Source organism: Lynx canadensis, chromosome C1 (assembly GCF_007474595.2).
Source record: "Lynx canadensis isolate LIC74 chromosome C1, mLynCan4.pri.v2, whole genome shotgun sequence".
Classification (NCBI taxonomy): domain Eukaryota; kingdom Metazoa; phylum Chordata; class Mammalia; order Carnivora; family Felidae; genus Lynx; species Lynx canadensis.
In genome coordinates this window covers 159925405-159948360 of record NC_044310.1, presented here as the reverse complement: position 1 = coordinate 159948360, position 22956 = coordinate 159925405, and the positions used below count along the sequence as shown (strand labels likewise).

At 36.7% G+C, this 22956-nt stretch overlaps 1 protein-coding gene across 4 annotated transcripts in view; it reads right to left on the bottom strand.

Moving 5' to 3' along the window:
- Positions 1–1029: 1029 nt before the first annotated feature.
- The window catches only part of DYNC1I2 (dynein cytoplasmic 1 intermediate chain 2), a 59264-nt gene continuing 37337 nt past the window's right edge, over positions 1030–22956 (bottom strand). For all 4 annotated transcript variants that reach the window (XM_030325290.1, XM_032594438.1, XM_030325291.2 and 1 more), the window contains 7 exons: positions 21956–22102; positions 21473–21586; positions 21061–21194; positions 20164–20308; positions 5366–5506; positions 3420–3545; positions 1030–1678 (listed from right to left, as the gene is read on the bottom strand). In XM_030325290.1, the coding sequence (XP_030181150.1) occupies positions 1565–1678; positions 3420–3545; positions 5366–5506; positions 20164–20308; positions 21061–21194; positions 21473–21586; positions 21956–22102 (921 nt within the window). In that variant the 3' untranslated portion in view covers positions 1030–1564. The remainder of the gene's footprint in view (positions 1679–3419; positions 3546–5365; positions 5507–20163; positions 20309–21060; positions 21195–21472; positions 21587–21955; positions 22103–22956) is intronic.

The following is a 22956-nucleotide window of genomic DNA, read 5'->3' as shown; positions in this document are numbered from 1 at the left end:
GTTAAGTCTAGTATTCCTAGTTGATTATTTCTTACACTATATGATACTCATAGTTCAGAAATTTTATTACTGTATTTGGAAATTTATCGTCCAACAGATTTTAGTTAGAATTATAAAACCAAAACAAAAATGTTCAAATCTCCTCTCCCTTCCTAGTTCATGTTCTGATGAATAAACAACAGGTAAACTTTAGAAAGACAAGAGGTCAGGATTAAGGAAATGGACAATTTAAAGTGGATAAAATAAAGATCTGATCATAATGCTTTCCTCTAATCCTGAAATTGTTTGATTTCAACACTAATTCTTAGATATTTGTCACTTATCTTTCAGATTTATTACACAAGGTTGTGTGGTAACAGATTTCAAGATGTGGAGTTGATACAATAACAACGTCATTTGAACACTTTTCCTTTACGGCTACTACTGCAACCATGAAATCAGTTTCTCTCAAAGGAGGTTTTAGTCTCAGAAAGCTCACATACATAGCAATCTCAATCAGTGAAAATAAGAGGCAGCTTTCTGTTTATTCTTTAGACTAAACAGATCTCAGATGGAAAGTAGGGGAGTAATGCAAAAGTTAACCTAGGAGAAATGTTTTAACTGACAGGTTATTTAAACATCAGTCCAATTCATTAAGAGATCTACAGTATAATGTATGGAATATTTAAGACACCAAACTGTGGGGCGCCTGGGTGGCTCAGTCAGTTAAGTGTCCGACTTCAGCTCAGGTCATGATCTCGCAGTCTGTGAGTTCAAGCCCCACGTTGGGCTCTGTGCAGACAGCTTAGAGCCTGCTTCAGATTCGGTCTCCTTCTCACTCTGCCTCTCCCCCTGCCCATGCTCTGTCTCTCTCTCAAAAAAAAAAAAAAAAAAAAAAAAAAAAAAAAAAAAAAATTAAGACATAAAACTACGAGATTTGAGGTGACTGCTTACAAGAGCTTAAAGAAAGATATGGGAAAAAAAGACACTTTATAAAAGAGATGGAAAAGTTAAAACTGCAAGGCTAAGTGAAAATAAAAATCTGAAAAGTTAAAGCATATTTGTTTTTATTTATAGATAGCTATCACATGAATTATAAAGAAGAAAAAGAACATCAGAATGGAACTTGGGCAGATGTATGCATGCTTTGGCTAAGAATAAACAACGTTCTTACATATTATGGTTAGTGAGAACATTATCAGTAGAACAGGGAATTGTGATTATTTAAAAATATGCAGAACTTATTTAATCTGTACTTTAGAAATAACCTGCATATAGTGTTATAAGTTGAAAAGAATTCAAAAGAATAATACCAAATATACACCTGTGTATAAGAATTCAGAAAAGGCTACAATCTGTAAAGTCAATCGGCTGTATTAAAAATGACACAAATCCAAAACAAGATGCATGTTATATAAAAGGGACATTTTTGTAAGACTGTAAGATTTGCTTGCTGCATTAAATCCATGGTTTAATCCACGAAATCTCCTTTTAATTAACATTTAGATAGAAACATGCAAATAGCTTAGGTTCTACTTAGAGTCTTCCCCAAATCCACTAAGGCTAAATATCACCCTGTCAGGAGCTAAGCAGGTATTCGGGTAGCTGCTTCCTCCTCTGCATCAGCTCGGTTTGCATTAATTTCTGCAAGCGTTCGGCCAAACCGTGCCCATTCATCATTTCGGGGGACAGCAATCTGCTGTTAAAAGAAAAACAATGTTTTTTCAATGTACGCTGAAATAAAAGATCATCTTACCCAGTATTTCAGTTTGTTTTCAAGTAATTTCTCCATTAAAAAGTAATAATTGACCTAAATGGTCTTTCCATAATTACAGGGACTATAACAACACTTTACAATACATTTCAAAACAAACGATGATGTTTGTGAAGTGTGTTGTGACAGCCTCAGAAATGATTTTGCTGTTACCACCATCAGTGCAAGATAAAATAACAATGACGCTCTGTAAATATAACTCCCATGCACTATCTCATGGATTTTGCTGGTGGGGAGGAATTCCTTAACAGTTTTTACTTCTTGCACTATTCCTAATAGGAAATAGTTTTTGAAGCATGCTTCAAAGGGGTTTCTTATAAGTATTTATTTTTGCTTGGAGCATAAGATAACCTTTTTAGATATCTTAATCCCTTCATCAGAAGGTACGTTATCTCTTAACACTTTAGTGATGTACAAACAGCAAAAGGGGAAAAAAATGCTTCCCTGAAGCATCCAAGGACCAAAACTTTTTGATAACTGTCATCATAATATTGGAGGAATTCAGATACTGCCATATGAGGACACAAAGCACTCAGGGTGGCAAATGAATGTGCCTGTTTCTTAACCTACCATATTAGATTGGATAGTGATATTCAATATGGTGCTACCAGACACATGTGGCAATTAAGTTAAATTACTTAAAATGAAATAACATTTAAAATTCAGTTCTTTAGTTGTACCAGTCACATTTTAAGTGTTCAATAGCCATATGTGGCTAGTAACTACTACATTGGTGCTGAAAGACAGGAATTCCATCTGTGTGGACAGTTCAATTGGTTATTCTAAATGCTTCAATCTACCTCCCCTCAGATCCAATTGCTAGAAACTGTAGGGTGTCCAGAGGGGTGGTGAATCATAAAGGCAGAGCAAAAGCAAGAGTGACTAAGGCACTAGTCAGGACTAACAAGAAGGAAATCACCCTGGACGTTGCGGATGGCCAACCCAAGTACTAAAGATGAGAGAGATGCAACTCATCCTACTGGATTCAGTGATGATGGCTTTGCAACAAGGTTCACGTTACACACAGTCATCAAATAACTCTCAAAAGAGTAATACTACTTTTTAAAAATATTTATCTTGAGAGAGAGTGTACACACGCACAAGCAGGGGAAGGGCAGAGAGAGGGGGAGAGAGAGAATCCCACGCAGGCTCTGTGCTGTTAGTGCAGAGCCCAGTGCAGGGGCTCTATGTTACAACTGTGAGATCATGACCTGAGCCAAATTCAAGAGCTGGATGCTTAACTGACAGAGCCACCCAGGCACCCCTCAAAAGGTATTTTACTACCTGGCCCAAACAAATCTACAAATACAGAAAAATAAGAACTTAATTCTGGAAAGCCCCAACGTCTATAAACTCAACTTTGACTCCAAATTTCTGCTTCTTCCTGAAGAATTTCTAATTTCTAGTGATTTATGCCTCAAGAAACAAGGTACTTCCAATGTATGATATTATCCTCAAAACCTGTTGCATGGGGACACAGAACGTCTAGTTTAGGAAAATTAATTCCAAGAGTTGCTTCTGTGGTGGAAAAAGTTTCATCTTTACAACCATATAGTTTATACAATTCATGAACCTTGAACACTAGTTTTAGCCACAAAGATACCATAACTACAATGCCCTGAAAGCTAAACAGATGTATCAAAATTACAGGCAGTGAGCCCCATACCTCTCCCACGTCATATATGACAATCTGTCCTTCAGAATCACCCACAGCAATCTCTCTTCCAGAATGAGTCCATCTTACACGATTAAGAGCAGGATTACCCTCCACAGAAATGCTGGCAGTTGGCACCTAAAGTCATTTAAAATATAGTGCAGTGTTAAAAGTTTCATCAAGATTTCTATAAACATGTAAAGCATGTTTTAAAACAAAGATGAAAATAGATAAAGAATAGATAAAGAATTTTCCCAACTTTCTTCCTATGCGGTAATACTTTATGAATGACATTATAGTCAATCCTTGAAAATGGTTTGGGAAAATAACTGAAGTTCTTATATAAGAAATTCTCACGCGACTGGATACATTATTTTGAAAGATCTTTTGTTTATTAAAGGATTCTTTGTTGTTATTTTAACTTTTTTAAGAAATCAAGCTGTTTGAAAACAGACGGCCAAAACCCCATTTTAAAGAAATTTCAAAAGCCCTCATAAACAGATTACGGTTCAATTTTAGAGGACAGAAATTACTTTTGTAGGTTGCAACTCTGTCAGCTGAAACCCGTGATTTGATCCACAGTTCCTAGAAACAGCTTATACTGAAGGTGCAGTATGGGTCTTTCCAAAGCTCTTGTTCCCATGAACTCTCTGGAGCGAGTAGGAAGATAGCACCAACACAGTGGTACCAGCCCCTTGGACTCTGACTGTACCTCTCCTATGCTGAGGAAAGAGAGATTTATTTGCCACACACGGAACAAACATTTAATGTTTGGCTCCGACTGGAGACACAATAAAATTTCTGAAATCTGATTAAAAATAATCCTTTTAATTGACACTAGTCATCCCCACGTGATTAATTTAACTCCTAGAATGCCAAAACTGTTATAGAGAAAAATTATAATTTAGATATATTCTTTGAGGTAATGATTATAGGAAAGATCCAAATTTAAGCATTACCACAAATCTCAAACGCCAAACCCAAAGTAAAAAAATACAATTACTTAGTATACCATTCTAGGTAACTACAAATGTAATAGTAAGCCCAACCATCTAGTCAGGGCTTAACAACTTTTCCTAGGAGTATCTGAATGTTCCTCCTCAAACTACTAGACCAGTAGTTAGGATAGTTAAGTATTCCTACATTTCCAATACATAACTTCATTGCCCTGTATAACCAACTATTTTATTTCAAGGAATTCGGACAGCTGCCACTAGACATACGAAGAAATGTGGAATGCGGGGGGGAAGGCACCAGGAGACTTTCCCCTCAATAACTGCTTCTGACAGAACTGTAAAATATTACTTCTTACCACCACGTAGCAATAGAGAACTCAAGGAACATCTCTAAGTTGGTAAAAATACACATAGCTAATATAAGTAATAGCTACAGTTAAATTTCATTGACAGTAAATGATTTTAGCATAGTAATTAGGCAATTTGGTGATTTCTGTATTCATTTTATAGTAACAGTAACAACCTGTTTTCAGTCCTTTATGGAACAAGTCATCAAAATACATTCTTTCATTCAAGTAAGTCAGGCTAAGACCAATGTTTACGGATGATATACAATTCTGTCAAGGCTAAGAGATAATTTAGAAATTCAGAATTAAGGTTAACATATTTCAACAGTCTGAAACCATCTGCTTTGTAGTCTATGAATGAAAAATATCCCAGTTGCCTTATGAATGAGACTTTGCCAGGACATTACAGACATGATAGTGCTTTTCAGAAGTAAAAGGAAATGTCCCAGTGCTCTTGGCAACATTATTTCTCCCTTCAATTCTGCACAGCATGCTGTTTATTATTTAGGGTACAAAGCTTATTTGGTTGCTTTGTGATGAAGCTACAATCACAGAGCCCTTTTACATTCCTTGGGATAAAAAGAATTTCACAAATTATTCAATAAATCTCCAATTTTCTATTTTTCAGTGCTATTTTTGTTATTATCCTGCTCACCTCAGTGTCATTATTGAGATTCCACAAATCCAGCCTCCCCATGCCATCCACACAAGCAAACAGGGCTGGGTGGGTGGGTGACCACATAACATCATAAACATAGTCTGAATTATCTTCAAATGAATACAAAGGCTTGTTATTCTGAAAGGGAAAAGTTGATTCTTAGCATGGTCAAAATACAACATACATTAATAGGTATGAATAACATTTTATGATCTTTAACTCAGCCTAGAAGTTCCTCTTATTTGTTTCACTACAAAATTACCTGGAGTTATAAGCTAAGAATCAACTATGGGATTGCAGTTTCTTTTTAACTTTGTAGACACCATACTGTTTAAAAAAAAAAAGGAACAGAATGTACTTCAAAAACTCTTGACCATGAGAGGATTCTGGGAAGAGGATAGTAATGGCTGTATACTTTTTGAACCTCCCCTAAATCTCCCCATAAACCCAGACACAGCAAAGAGGATAGCAAAACCAAAGATTCACAGACAATATGTACACCAAAATCAGGAGACAAAGCTCCAAATGTGAGTAGAAACAAACCTCTGCCAACTGCAAGACCTACAGGGTACCAGCATCCTTGCAAGAAGAAGTGTGGAAAGGCATGGGGCTTTTGACGACCAGAGAGCAGAAGAGAGGAGACTCACAGTTGACAGCGGATGCTCACTGCATAGTGCTGGGGAGCACGTGGAGTCTGAGAATCGCAGCAGAAACTAGGAGGGAGTTTAATGCAATTCTATTTATAAATAATGCAAGCAGACTCCAATGTGATGTAAGTAAGGTCTAATGGTGCAGTCTGAGTTCTATAAACTCTCAAAATTAACAAACCAAAGTTCTCTTTCAAGACAAAATCTCACCAAAGAGAAACTGCTGGGAGAAGAATCAAAGTTGTGGCATATACAGCACAGTAGGACAAAGGAAAGACAAGGCTCAGATAAAAGTGGTAGAGAAAAACATAAAACACACATCTCAGAAAGTACAAGACAGACAGACACATAGAGGTAAATATCCACTTTGCAGAAAGGGGCATCGGAGGAGCACAGACTCTTGATCTCGGGGTCGTGAGATCAAACCCCACAGTGGGTGTAAAGATTTCTTAAATAAATGAAACTTAAACACAGGAGAGGTTTTTTTTTTAATTTTTAAAATTTATTTTATTATTTTTTAATATGAAATTTATTGTCAAATTGGTTTCCATACAACACCCAGTGCTCATCCCAACAGAGTTTTAACCTAGACTATGAAACTAGAAAAGCTATCCTTGCCCATTACCTCCCTCCTAAGAGTAGAGAAAAAATCAGTTCACTAGTAGACAATAAGCAACAAAAAAGAATCTTAGTTGGGGTGTCTGGGTGCCTTGGTCAGTGAAGCACCCAACTCTTTTGATTTTGGCCTAGGTCATGACCTCACACAGTTCCTGGTTCAAGCCCTGCATCAGGCTCCGCGCTGACAGTGCAGAGCCTGCTTAGGATTCTCTCCACACCACGCCCCCCCCCCCACCACCCCTGTCTCTGTCTCTCTCTCATGCACGCTCTCTCTCTATATTAAACAAATAAATAAATACAATAGTAGGTTCTTAGCCAAATCCCAAAGTTATTGCAGCAGATCATCAATAATGGTGTCATGACAATTAAATGGGAAAAGAATGTTTTTTGGGGGGTACAAGATGAATATGCACATGCACAAGAATGAAGTTGGACCCCTCCTTTCTCGTACCCTACACAAAAAGTAACTCAAAATATACTAGTAGCCACAGCAATCAGACAACAAAGAGAAATAACAGGCATCCAAATCAGTAAGGAAGAAGTAAAACTTTATTTGCAGAAGGCATGATGCTATATATAGAAAATGGGGAAAATGCCACCCCAAAATTGCTAGAACTGATAAATGAATTCAGTAGTCAGAGGATACAAAATCAGTGTACAGAAATCTGTTGTATTTCTATACACCAATAATGAAGCAGCACAAAGAGAAATTAAGAACACAGCCCATTTACAATTACACCAAAAATAATTGACATATCTAGGAATAAACTTAACCAAAGACATGAAAGACCCATACCCTGAAAACTACAGAACACTGATGAAAGAAACTTAAGATGACACAAAGAAATGGAAAGACATTCCATGCTCAAGAATTGGAAGAATATTGTTAAAATGTCTCTACTACCCAAAGCAACCTATACACTCAATGCAATCCCTATCAAAATACAACAGCATTTTTCACAGAACTAGAAAAATTCTAGAATTTATATGGAACCACAAAAGACACCAAATAGCTAAAGATACTTTGAAAAAGAAAAGCAAAGCTGGAGGTAATCACAATTCCAGACTTCAAGTTATATTACATAGCTGTAGTCATCAAAACAGTATGGTACTGCACCACAACAGACACAAGATCAAGGGAACAGAAGAGAAAAAAAACCCCAGAAATAAACCCACAATTATATGGTCAATTAATCTTCAAGAAAGCAGGAAAGAATACCCAATGAGAAAAAGTCTCTTAAACAAATGGTGCTGGGAAAACTGGTCAGCTACAGGCAAAAGAATGAAACTGGACCACTTTCTTACACCATACATAGAAATAAAGTCACAGTGGATTAAAGACCTAAATGTGAGACCTGAAACCATAAAAATCCTAGAAGAGTATAGGCAGTAACTTCTCTGACTTCTCAGCTATAGCAACTTTTTTCTAGATAGGTCCCTTGAGGCAAGGGAAACCAAGGAAACTAAAATAAACTATTGGGACTACCTCAAAATAAAAAGCTTCTGCATAGCAGAGGAAACAACCAACAAAACTAAAAGGCAGCCTACGGAATGGGATGACATATCCAATAAAGGGTTAGTATCCAAAATATATAAAGAAGTGATACAACTCAACACCCAAAACCCAAATAATCCAATTTAAAAATAGACAGACGAGTCTTCAACATGAACAGACAAGTCTCTGAAGAAGATGTCCAAATGGCCAACAGACACATGAAAAGATGCCCATCATCACTTATCATCTGGGAAATGCAATCAAAACTACAGTGAGATATCACCTCACACCTATCAGAATGGCTAAAATCAACAATGTAAGAAACAACTGGTGTTGGTGGGGATATGGAGAAAAAGGAACCCTCTTGCACTGTTGGTAGGAAAGCAACTGGTGCAGCCACTATGGCAAATGGTATGAAGATTTCTCAAAAAGTTAAAAATAGAGGCAACCTTATCATCCAGCAATCACTCTACTGGTTATTTATCCAGAAAAGACAAAAACACTAATTCAGGGGCCCCTGGGTGGCTCAGTTGGTTAAGCGCCCAACTTCAGCCTAGGTCATGGTCTCGCAGTTTGTGAGTTCGAGCCCCGCGTCGGGCTCTGTGCTGATAGCTCAGAGCCTGGAGCCTGCTTGGGATTCTGTGTGTGTGTGTGTGTGTGTGTGTGTCTCTCTCTCTCTCTGCCCCTCCCCTGCTTGCACTCTCTCTCCCTCTCAAAAATAAATAAACATTAAAAAAAAAAAATGAAAAAAAAAACCCCACTAATTCAAAGGGATACATGCACCCCTATGTTTATAGCAGCATTATTTATAATAGCCAAGACATGGAAACAGCCCAAGTGTCCACTGACTGATAAATGGATAAAGAAGGTACACACACACACACACACACACACACAGGAATATTATTCAGTCATAAAAAAAAAATGAAATCTTGCCATTTGCGATGACTTGGATGGAGCTAGAGAGTATAATGCTAAGCGAAATCAGTCAGAGAAAGACAAATATCATATGATTTCACTAATGTGGAATGTAAGGAACAAAGGGAAGATAAAAAGAGAGAGAGAGAAAGAGATATACCAAAAACAGACTCTTAGCTACAGAAGACAAACTGATGGTCACCAGAGGAGAGGTGTATGGGGGGAGGAGGATGGGTTAAACAGGTGATGGGGATTAAGGAGTACACTTGTTGTGATGAGCACCAGGGGATGTATAGAATTGCTGAATCACTATATCATACATCTGAAACTAGTATAACACTGTATGTTAACTAATCTAACACTACATGTTATCTAACTAGAATTAAAATTAAAACTTAAAAGAAGAAAAGAAAGTAACTCAAAATGTTATCACATATCCAAATAAAGAGGTAAGGCTATAACTCTTAGGAAAAAGCATAGGAGTTAAGTTGTTGTGACCTTGGAGTCGCCAAACCAAAAGTACAAAAAACAAAAGAAAAAGTCAATAAATTGGGCTATATCAAAATTAAATGCTCTTGTGCTTCAAACAATACCCTCAAGAAAGTGAAAAGACAACATATACAATGGAGAAAATATCTGGATATCATACATCTGATAGGTGACTTGTATCTAGAACTCTTTAAACTCATTAATAAAAAAGGAAAACAAGCCAATCAAAAACTGGGTAAAGGATCTGAACAAACATTTCTCTAAGGAAGATCTACAAACAACAAATAATCACTTGAAAAGATGCACAACATCATTATCCATCAGGGAAATGCAAATCGAAACCACAATAAGATATCATTTCATACACTAGGATGTCTTCTAATAAAAAGGACAGACAATAGTAAGTGTTAATGAAGATGTGAGAAATCAGAACCCTCATACATTGCTGGTGGAAATATAAATTAGTGCTGCTGTTTTGAAAAACAGCTTGTTACTCAAAATGCTAATTAGAGTTAACATATGACCCAACAATTTCACTCCTAGTATATACCCAAGAGAAATGAAAACATAGTACACAACAAAAACTCGTACACAAGTGTCCACAGCAACATTATTCACAACAGCCCAAAAGTGGAAACAACCTAAATGCCCATTAACTAATGAATGGGTAAAACAAAAAGTGGTATATCCATAAAATGGGATAGTTTTTGGCCGCAAAAGGAATGAAATATTGATACATGCCACACATGGATGAATCCTGAAAATACTATGTGAAGTGAGAGAAGCCAGTCACATACTGCGTTTCCATGAAATGTCTGTAACAGGAAGTTCCACAGAAATAGAAAGTAGATTAGGTCACTTCCAGGAGCTGGAGAAGGGAAATGAGGAATGACTGCTAATGGATTTATATAAGGTTTCTTTCTGAAATTTGAAAATGTTCTAAAATTAGACAGTGATGACAGTGCACATCTCTGTGAATACACTAAGAATTGTACACTTTAAAAGGGTGAATTTTATGGTATTTGAATTGTATCTCAATAATGCTGTTAATTAAAAAAAGAAAAAAAGATAAAGTGAATTTTTTAAAAAGTGACAGACAAAAATTAACAAAAATATACCTATAAAGGCAGCCACTGAAGAAGAAAACCAAAGCACTAATATAGTACAAGTATGAAAAATAATTCAAGAGAACTCTCCTAAAATAAAAGACGGCTTGAAACTACATATTTAAGAGTACTCCTTTTGTATCTAGGAAAATCAACCCTTTAAAGAAAAAGAAGAAAAAAAAAAAAAGTTTTGCAAGACCAGGTCACAATTAAGGAAAAGGAAATCAGACTGTCATCAGACTTTTTTTTTTTTTTTTTTCAACGTTTATTTATTTTTGGGACAGAGAGAGACAGAGCATGAACGGGCGAGGGGCAGAGAGGGAGGGAGACACAGAATCAGAAACAGGCTCCAGGCTCTGAGCCATCAGCCCAGAGCCCGACGCGGGGCTCGAACTCACGGGCCGCGAGATTGTGACCTGGCTGAAGTCGGACGCTCAACCGACTGCGCCACCCAGGCGCCCCTGTCATCAGACTTTTTGACAACAATGCTTTTTGCCAGAAGACAACTGAATAACATTTAAGGTAATCAAACAAAAAACTAAATCATGAATTTTATATATAGCCAAACTGACCTTTCTAACAAGACAGGCTATTATGAATTGGGAATAATGCAACCACAAGCACATCCACAAGCACTCTACTGCAGAATGAGCTTCAGATGACAAAAAAAAAACAAAAAACCCTGAGGAGACATCAGAGTAAGGACAGGGAGATACCAAGTGATTCATGAGGGTAAACTTCACTTTACGGAAGCGTGAACAATCTACAACTATAATACACTAAGAATGCAAAATCCAGACTGTGAGAAACTCTTAACAGGACAACCAACTTGGTTTCTTCTTCAACAACAGCAATAAAGCAAGAAGAGAGGGGCTCAAAAGACATATCAACTGCAAATATATGGACTTTATTTGGGTCCTGCCGCAAACAAATGGTAAAAAAAATTTTTTTTAACTGAACATTGATTGGCTATTTAATGAAACTAAGAAATCACTGTTTATTTTTGGGGGTGTGATATAGAGCATCATGGCTTTCTTTTTTAAAGACTTTCTTTTTTAGAGATACATACTGAGTAATTATAGATGAAATAATATGTCTGGGCTTGCTTTAAAATCCAGGCGTATGGAGGGAGTGTTCATGGGAATGAATCAAACAAGACTGGTCATGTGTTGATAATTGTGGAAGCTAGGTAATGCATGGCTTCATTATACTCTTCTCTCTGCTTTTGTATCTATTTGGAATTTTCCATAATAGTTTAAAAATATTTACAAATTTCAGATATCATAGTAAATGTCAACAGCATGACTATCTTCGTATCTAAAAATGTTTGCTTGTAATTAAGAAATTTTTCACAAAACTCAAAAGTTTTATAAGCTATAAACAGAAACTAGTAAGTTTTTTATCCTCTTAAGATCACTATTTTCCTATAAATCTCTTAGGCAACAATGATAAATGAAGTCTCACTCTCAGGTAGTGGTTTTCAACATAGGCCTGGCATCACCATCATCTGCAGAGCTTTTTAAAAATCCAGATGCAGCAACCCATCCTCCCCCACCCCACCCCCTTGCTCCATACACTTCATCAGTGTTTCTGGTGTTGCTGCACTAGTGATTCTGATGCATGCCACGATTAAGAACCACCATGCTAAGGTATATTACTCCTGAGGTGATAGTATACTTCCCCAAGGACATCCCATTTTCAAGCAATTTTGTGGTCCCATCAAAGATTTAAAACAGAAATTGTTCAAAACATGTTCACTTGCTCAGCTCTGTAAGAATACATATTGGTCTACATAATGTTCTAAAGAAGGGGATATCAATAGAAAAATGGGCAAAAGACTTGAACAGGCACTTCACGTAATGGTCAAAAACCACATGAAAGGTGCTTAATCTCATTAGTCTCAAGATAATGTATATTAAAACCACAATGCAATGCAACTACACCCATCAGAATGATTAAAATGGAAAAAGGCAGAAAATATTAAGTGTTGACAAGGATGCAGAACTGGGGGAACTTTCATGTGCTACTGGTGGATTACAACTGGTAAAACTATTTTGGAAAATTGCTTGGCAGTATCTACTAAGGCAGAATGTAGGCATATCCTATGGCCAAGTATTTCACTCCTACATATATGCCCAAGAGAAATGGTTGCTTATGTCCATCAAAAGACATCTACAACTATGCTCACAGCAACACTATTCATAACAGCCCCAAACTGGAATCAACCCAAAAACCATCAGCAGTAGAATGGACAAATTGTGGTATACCTACACAATGGAATAGTATACAACCAAGAGAAGAAAAACTATATGAATTAATCTCACAAACATACTGTTAAGCAAAAGCAGCCAGACACAAATAAGTAAATATTATATGATTCCATTTTTATAAAATATGAAAAAAGTTGAATGCAAACTAGATTAAAAGCTATTCATGTTTATAATGAAAAAGAAGACTGGTAAATATCTCAGGAAATGATTTAGATTAAATGTTTCATCTACTCAGTGCACTATGCTGCAGCCAGAAAAAAAAGCAGGAAGCAGTACAACTGGGTAAAAGATTGTATTAAAAATAAAAATACAATAAATGGCAACATGTTTCAAATCTTTCAAATGTGATTATAGACCTCTTACAATTGTTTCAAGTTTAATTTTATTTTTTTTAAATTTTTTTTTTCAACGTTTATTTATTTTTTGGGACAGAGAGAGACAGAGCATGAACGGGGGAGGGGCAGAGAGACAGGGAGACACAGAATCGGAAACAGGCTCCAGGCTCTGAGCCATCAGCCCAGAGCCCGACGTGGGGCTCGAACTCACGGACCGCGAGATCGTGACCTGGCTGAAGTCGGACGCTTAACCAACTGCGCCACCCAGGCGCCCCTCAAGTTTAATTTTAAAAACAGTCATCCAAGGACTAGCAATTTTTTCCTTTCAAAAAGAAAACATGTACTTAACACCAAATACTGTTTTGTAATATAATAATTTTATATAACTGTCAATTAAAACCCCAAATGGATCACTTAAAGTACATTTTAACGGTAACATTTTTTCTTAACTTGAAGACTTCTGCCTAAATGGCAGAGAGGCAGCAGGGAGGAACTGAAGAGGGGTACAAGACCCAGATCACTGTCTCAGGGCTACTAATAACTAGTTTTAAGACTTTAGAAAAGTCACTTCATCATTCTAGGCCCCTAATTCCTTATTTACAAGACAAAGATTTTGTATCAGTGGTTCTGACCCTTGACTATACATTGTAATCCTCCTAACCCTGGAGAATTTTTAAAAATACGCTGTTGTTCGGATCTCCCCCTTAGATATTTTTTTTTTAATTTTTTAAATGTTTATTATTTTTGAGAGAGAGACAAAGCACTAGTAGGGGAGGGGCAGAGAGAAAGAGAAGGAGACACAGAATCCAAAGCAGGTTCCAGGCTCTGAGCTGTCAGCACAGAGCCTGATGTGGGGCTTGAACTCACTAACCGAGAGATCACAACCTGAGCCATAGTCAGATGCTTAACCTACTGAGCCACCCAGGTGCTCCTCCCCTTAGATATTTTGATTTAATTAGTTCAGCATGCCAAGTGAGCACTAAAAGTGTTCTTTTTGGTTTTTTTTTTTAAGAGAGAGACAGGGAGTGTGAGCAGGGTAGAGGGAGATAGAGAATCTTAAGCAGGCTCCATCAGTGCAGAACCCAATGTGGGACTCAGTTCCTTGACCCTGTGGGATCATGACCTGAGCTGAAATCAAGAGTCAGATGCTCAACTGACTGAGCCACCCAAGCATCCCAAGGTTAGCACTAAAAGTTTTAAAAGTTGCCCAGGTTATTCTAATGTGACCCAAACTGAGACCCACTTAACTAAATAACGTCTAAAGGATCACTGAAGCTGTAAAATTATTACAAATAAAAGGTCTGCAAACACATCTGCCAAAAGAATGAATCAAAACAAGCTTCTTTGAATGATAGGTAGCATCCGAATAAGCAAAAGTAGCTCATTATAGTACAGTGGTGTGAATAAACACTGTATGGTCAAGTGAGAAGCCATATTTTTTTTTTTCTGAGTTCTTTACGATTATGCATTGGGTTGAATAGTTTCTCTCTCTCTCCCCCTACAAATTCACGTCCACCTGGAACCTGTAAGTGTGATGCTATTTGGAAACAGGTTCTTTGCAGATGTAATCAGGTTGAGCTGAGGCTATACTGCATTACAGTGGGCCCAAATCTAGCGTAACTGCTGTCTTAAAAGAGAAACATTTGGACAGAGACACCGAGACAAACAGGGAGAATACCATGTAATGACAGAGGCAGAGACTGGAGTGATGCAGCTGCAAGCCAAGAAGCACCAGGATTGCTGACAACCACCAGAAGCTAGGAAAGAGGCAAGGAGCACAGGAACAGATTCTCCCTCAGAAGCCTCCAAAAGTCACCAACCTTGCCAACAGCTTGATCTTGGACTTCTAGTCTCCAGAACTGTGAAATAATAAATTTCTGTTGTTTTAAGCCACCCAGTTTGTGGCAATTTGTTTCAGCAGCCTTAGGAAACTAATATAGTAATTCTATATTTTTCTATAGAGAGTTCTAGCTTAATAACCAGAAGTGTCCCTATAGTAAATCTATGAACATAACAAATAAGTGCTCTCCAGAGAACTGAGTCCCTCACTTGGATGAGAAGAGAAATAAAATCTCTTTAAAAACAAATAATTCCAAGATCAGAAACATCTTCCTATATAGCCTTATTGAAGATACAAACTTTTTGAGAAGGAATGTCTATTAAAAGCAATGGAAATACAAAGTAGAGTCTTAAAAGAAAAATGAAGACAGTACCCAATTGTCCAGGAGAGAATCTCAGCCAATGGATTCTAAAAATTACCACCCATGGCAAGGCTATCTCTCTATGAAAATGAATGAATCACACTATCTTTGCTTGATGCCATTAAACATTCAAATTAGAAAACTTCTTTTGTTCCAATTCCTTGCTCACTAAGCAATCTTCTGATTATAATTTGGCTTCCCACGTGGGTTGTCTACAGGGAAACAATGAGCTGGTCAGGCCAGCATGAGCATCTCTGGGCCTTCTGGCAATCGTTTCTCATTGGTAAATTAATAAATTGATCCTCTCCATGTCAGTGTCTTAGAAGCTTGTTAGTTCCAGTCAGCACTCCCTGGCTAATCAACTCTAGCAGACTGACAAGACTAAGTTTCTGAATATGCAAAGGGCAGGCTGGACACTGGCTAGTAGCAAGTTACTATAGTAATGCTAACATGGAGGACTGGTCCTAATGGTTGGACAGCCTTCCCCAAGAAACAATCCAAATTCAAAGCATTTTTTCATTTGAACTTGTTCAACATGTGCACAGTTGCTATTCCAAGCATTAGGAAAATCTCTTTAACCCCATTTTAAGGCTGGTATTCTCTGAGAGTTAAATAATTAAGCTGTTAAAATAGAAAAGAGGATTTAAGACATCAGAGATTGTGAAAATTCAAGGTGTAGATGGACTATCGAAGTCTGAAAACTACCTATTCTAAGAAATTACCCACATTAATAATTTTAACCATGACTGGTAAATACAATTCTGACAGGCATTTGTTCTGAGGTTAGAATATACTGTGCATACATGAAAACATTTTGGCCCCCAAATAAGTAATTCTTATATTTTAAGAGTGATTATGTAACAAGTATGGTTAGATGTGGTAGAATATTAAGCTAATTTACCAGGTCTACCCCTAAATTGAGCTCTTACAGAATCCTCTGGTTACCTTCAAGAAGTTTCATTCCTCACACATTCTTCCCACAATTTTTCAGGGCTGCCAAATACTTCTGTTGTAAACTTTCAAATTTGGCATTTTGAAAAGGTAATAGTGTCTTCCAAATATATTACAAGCAATGTCTTGGTTGGTATAAACCTCACCAAAACGTGGAAAATCATCTCCCTCTGTTTATCTTCTTTACTAAAAATAACTGAATTAAAAAAAAAGTCATGAAAACAATTTGATGACCCAGAACTATTGCTGCCTTATAAATTCCTGACCAGGCAAAAATCAGAAGCTGACTATAGAAATAGTTTTGTTTTTTTTTTTTGAACTTTTAAAAAAATTTATTATTTATTTTGAGAGACAGAGAGAGAGTGTGCGTGCACAGGGGCAGGGCAGACAGGGAGAGAGGGAGAGGGAGGGAGGGAGGGAGGGAGGGAGAGAGAGAGAGAGAGAGAGAGAATCCCAAGCAGGCTTCAAGCTGAACACATGGAGCCCAACATGGGGCTTGAACCCACGAACCATGAGATCATGACCTGAGAGTTGGACGCTTAACAGACTAAGCCACCCAGGTGCCCCAGAAGTAGCTTACTTTAAGCTAAATTTCAGGCAGTGTCAAATTGAGATTTCTGGGATTTTTTTAACAGACTTACAAGGCAGAGAAGAAAAACATTTAAAGTTTGTTAAATTCATGAATGTGAAGATACTGGTTTAAAAGCTTAAAATGGAACTGGAACAATGTTTTAAAGGAGATTATTTAGAAACCTTGTCTATTATTTATAACTATTGTGTTGGAGAGCACAGAGGCTCTATCAGGTTTTTTGACAGGGCAGACAGTAAATACCAATAATATAATTAATCATGAAGTATAAATCCAAGATCAAAACAAGAATACTGGAAGCCATGATATGATCAAATAAAAAAATATTTATTCAGATTGTTGCTGTTCCATTCTTCATAGACTAGAATTAGTTGTGTGTAGAAAAGTTAGAATAAAAGATAACTTTTCTGTAAAGTTTTAGAGGGCCCCTGAGCATGTATAAAAACACCCTGTTCAATGTGGGCTAGTCTTTTGGTCACTAATACTGGAGAGGTATGTACATATGTATGTGGGTGGGGGGAGACATATGTATCACAGATGAATGAATAAATGAAGCTCACAGAAGGAAGCAATGCCTAGCTCAATTAGCAAAGAAACCGATATGCCTGCCTGTCATTCTTATTCAGAAGGCAGTTCTATGTTGAAATACAGCAAAATACTAGAACAAAAAATACCAACCACCAATCAACCAGCTGTGTAACACCACAAAAGCAAGCATCAATCAGTCTGCTATCACAGACATACGTTCTGTTCTTGTTTAGGCAATGAAGAGGAATTCTTCATTTTCCAGTCCTGCTGTTAAGTTTAAAAAATTTGTTTTAAGTTTATTTATTTTCTGAGAGACAAAGACAGCATGAGAGGGGGAGAGGAAGAGAGACAGAAAATCCCAAGCAGGTTCTGTGCTGCCAGCCCAGAGCCCGATGTGGGGCTTGAACTCATGAACCGAAATTGAGTCGGACACTTAACTGACTAAGCCACCCAGGCGCCCCCAGTCCTGCTGTTAAGTTTAAAGCTAAAAACCTGGCAACTGAAGCCCTGTGAAATATTTAAATCTACAAATCTATAAAAGATTCTTTTCAATTACTGAAAAAGGAAGCTGGGCAACAACCTAACAAAGATGTGATGTCTCCTGTGTCTATACAAAGGACTACTCAGGTGAAAACACATTAAGAAATCTAGCTTCTTATACAGCTGCCTGCAGCCTATACTGAAATAATTGGCCTCATCTCTCCAATTCTGCATCTTGCTTTGGTTTTACTAGCTAAACTATATATTTCTTTGCTTGTGGTTGTAAGAACCTTCTTCTTCCTCTACCTTTTTCCACTGAAAAATCTCATTAAAAAAATTTTTTTTTTTTTTTTTTTTTTAAAGAACAACCCAAGAAAGCGAACAAATGATTGACTAAAAGCATTCAGGCTCTGTCTGATCCTCATGAAGGGAAGAGAAACTAAACAGTGCTAGGTGCCTATTACATGCTAGACACTGTGTTATGTACCTTTCTATAAGTTTCCTTCATTAGCCTTAAGTGCTATTTTTATACTCGTTAATGCCAAACAAGAAAATGCTCAAATTTAAAAGGCAAGCTTTTAGAGGCAAAATTTTCTAACTCACTTCATATTTTACACTGAAAGAAAGCATCATGAAAGAACAAGAGTGAACAGTGAATCCTTCCCAGCTTTCTGAGGCCAGCATTTGACATATAAACATGAGTTCACTGTTAACAATAAAGAACATTTCTTAAGACCACTAGGTTTCCTCAAAGAAACTGAAGAACAAAGTAAGATCTCTAAACTCTGTCTCATAATAAACTATTCAAAGTGTCAACATTTAGAATAAGGCAAATAGAAACATGAGAAAAATACAGCTTAAAATTTAACTTGATTTAAATAGAATCTGATATTCTGATTGTGCAGCTTTGCCAACTACAATGTAATATTGCAGAAAAGAAAGATAGCAAAGTCAAGGCTTCTTAGTTTTAACATGGGGCAAATGAGGAACGCCTGGGTGGCTCAGTAGGTTGAGTGTCCAACTTCAGCTCAGATCATGATCTCACGGTTTGTGGGTTCAAGCCCCATGTCGGGCTCTGTGCTGACAGCTCAGAGCCTGGAGCCTGCTTTGGATTCTGTGTCTCCCTCTCTCTGCCCCTCCCCCAATCACGCTCTCTTTCTCAAAAATAAACATTAAATAATAAAAAAAAAATTTTTTTAAACATGGGGTTAAAGGAAACTAGAAGGCTTATCACAAAAAGTAACATTCCTTACTTGGATTTGCCTTGAGACTTTCACTGAAGCAGGGCGATGTCACATTTATCTGGAATTGCTAGAGGATTAGGAAGCACTTAATAACACAGGGGTTTTTTTTTAAAAAAACTGAAGCTTATTAAAACCAAAACAATTTAAAGTGTTTATTGTGGAAAACAAAAATATATATTCATCCATGCCTTCTTCACACAATACTTCTTTAATGATTCAAGTTTGTTATGTATAGTCTTATTTTTTTTTTTAATTTTTTTTAATGTTTATTTATTTTTGAGACAGAGAGAGACAGAGCATGAACGGGGGAGGGTCAGAGAGAGAGAGGGAGACACAGAATCTGAAGCAGGCTCCAGGCTCTGAGCTGTCAGCACAGAGCCCAACGCAGGGCTCGAACTCACAGGACGTGAGATCATGACCTGGGCCGAAGTCGGACGCTTAACTGACTGAGCCACCCAGGCGCCCCTGTATAGTCTTATTTTATAGGATTTATTGTATGTCAGTTAGCTGTGTTTTCTCCGTTTTTCTAACAGCTCTGTGAGCTACTGCAGCCTCCAGAAAGCTCTCCCAAGAGTAAATAGATGGCTTTTGTGCCAGGCTATACACAGCTATGTAAGGTGCTATGAGAGATACTCAGGTGCTTCTTCCCCAACTCAGTTCAGGATAAACAGTTCTGTGCCTAAAAAGCCTTAAGTGGGAAAATTGGTCTTTGATTGTGTGTGGGTTAATGTATTTGCCAGTACACTTATGAAAACTAGAACATCTAGTAGCTCACTCATGTTCAGCATAACTTATCCGGTTTCATCTATCAGTGAATCATTCTAAGCTACTAGAAAGCTTTTCATCTTTCCCATGTAGAATTAGAGCACCACCTTGTGTCAGAAACCTGAGCAAATGAGCCTTGATACCTTAGTTTTTAGATACCTTAGTTGTCCAAAGTTTTACTGTCCAGTCAAATGATGAAGTGACAAAAAGATGTGAGAAGTCCACTGCTCCAACAGCTGCATGACAATGGATACCAGTGATTGGTCCTTGATGTCCCTCAAACATCTCACTGATTCCAGCTTTGCTATTTCATAAGAGTGAAAATGTTAGGGAAATCTCTTGTAAGTAGACCACTTATAAATACATCTTATTAAGGATTATACGTCAGACTCTAACATAATTTCAACAAACCTAATTCTGTTCATAACACATCAGAGTAACTTATGTTGAGTGTAACTATTCAGATTTGAAAACACTACTAAAGCAGTTGGTACATGTTGAACCATAAATATATGCTGTTGAGATGAAACCTAGACACCATTTTTTTTAAGGAAGCAACTGATAAGGTACAGCTAGACACTTTCAAAACAAACTGCACAGCAGAAGACATACCAGTCAATTTAAAATATGTACATGACATTACAATACAATTATAATACAATTATTAGGAAGATGAACCAAAGCTCAAAGTACAAATAAATCAAATGGGAAAATGGCTGAAAATTTTATTTACAACTGTAAGGGTCATTATGTGGCATGGGCATATTGTATTTCCAATTGCTGAAAGCTACTTCCTACCGCTAACTTCTGTGAGCACATGCACACATACAAAAACACATTACAATCCTTAAGATCCAGAACACATCATGATCCCAAATAACCTTTTATTTAAAAAAGTATATAAGTTTTAATATTATATATCTGAACTCAAATATAATTTGTCAAAAATAATGAGTGGCTCTCTGACAAATTTCTACTTAAACAGGGGGCAGCTTGTTTTAATGAGATTATTAAAGGGAGACATTTAAATAACTACAAATTCCAGTTTAGATTTACCTGCCATGGCGGCATGCTGTGTACACGGAACCTTCTTCACTCCCAACAACAAAGTTGTTGACATCTCCAACAGGGAAGGACATAGATGTCACAGCTACTGCCTTTGACTGTTTATGAACCAATTCCATGCTATCCTACGTAGAAGAAAATTGAGGAAATGATAAACCTGCAATTTTTAATTTTCTAGTTTAATCGGTTTAAAAGCAATTCTTTTACTATAATACTTACAGAAATGTACTTTAAACGACGTGGGTTTGAAAATAAAATATACATACAACTATACTTAATACATGTTTAGTTTATAAACTTATAATACTATTATAAAACATTTATGAAAAACATAAGCTGGGATCAGTACAGACTTAAAAAATAACACTTGTCTCAAAATTTCAGTTTTCCAAGTTTAACCTACCTGTGGATGGGAAAGCATGTCCAGACTCCATGAACAAATTTTTCCATCAGTAGATATGCTAATCAGATTGTGAGCATTTTGTGTTCCAACAACATTTACACAATATACAGGATGCTAAAGAAAGATGTTAAAAGAAGTTTTCTGGGATTATTTTACCAAAGAAATGAAACCGTTTTTACACTATAATCACAAGTATTCTGTTTCACATCAAAACAGTCTCCTATCTTGATGATATTTTTAATGTGAAGTTTGATGCTATTCTGTTGATTAACAAAATGTTGTCTCAGAAGATAGAAGAGTTTCTAATAAAACAGATTTCCAAAAATACAAAAAAAACCCACAAAAACTGCCTTCATTCTTGGTGGCTAGATAAGGAACTCATACATCAAAGGAGACACATTCCGAGACTACTCTGATGGACACTACTAAGTATTTAATGGCGAAACAGCACAGGAGTCTAGTGGAAATAAGCTCTTTACTTACTGTGTGTGCAGCAGCTGACAGCGGAGTTCTCTGCACTGGAGTTCTTTTATTGCTACGGTTATCCCACAGCACAATTTGGCCTGAATATGTACCACCAACAACCAGATTTGGATGAAATTTTGCAAACGTAGCAGACATCACAGCTGACTATAAATAAGTAAGATTTTTATACTTAAGGTTCAAATGGAAGAAGCTTGTTATAAAAATAATTCTATATCCAAAACATCTTCCCTTTTATTATAAGGTATTAGAGATTATAAAAAGAAATTTATTTAAAATTTTCATTTTATTTTGGAATATAAAAATATACCTTTAGAATAGCTTTTGCTTAAAAGTCAAAAGTAATGATTATTTGCATAAATGTGTTCAATTTATAAAAAAAGCAAAAAATTATTTCATGTGCTTACAGTATTAAATCAAAAGACAACTGGCTCTCCATTAGCCTCTAACAGTAATCTGACAACAGAGTATAAGTTAGTTGTGATTCAGTTAAGCATTTTTTTCAGAATTATGATTATTATTAAAAGATTATAACTTATGCAACCAGAAAAGGCTTACAAATTCTAACCTTCCACTAAACCCACTTTAAAAATCTGCATCTGTTTCCTGCTTCAAACATATGTTTCTAGTTAAAACTATCTAGTTCCAATTCCTCAGGCCATGTATAAGTAATTCAGTGGGCCAACCATCTAATTGTATATTCAGCAAATAAGTTCCTGAGAAACTCCCTGTAGAAAAGACATTTTATAAAAGATTCCTTTTAAACAATCAATCACAATAACAGAAAATCACAACTGCAAAGGACTTTAGGTGTGATTAAACGTAAGAGATGTCAGAAAAGCTACAAAAGGCATATCATGTTGAACTGAGAAGTCCTCAGTTTTCTGTTAACATCTGTTTGCAAATATGGGGTGGTTCAGTAAATGCCAATCCAATGAAATCATCATGTTGACAAGAAAAGAAAAAAGGCACTTGTCTAAATTCATTAATGAATTCTTAAA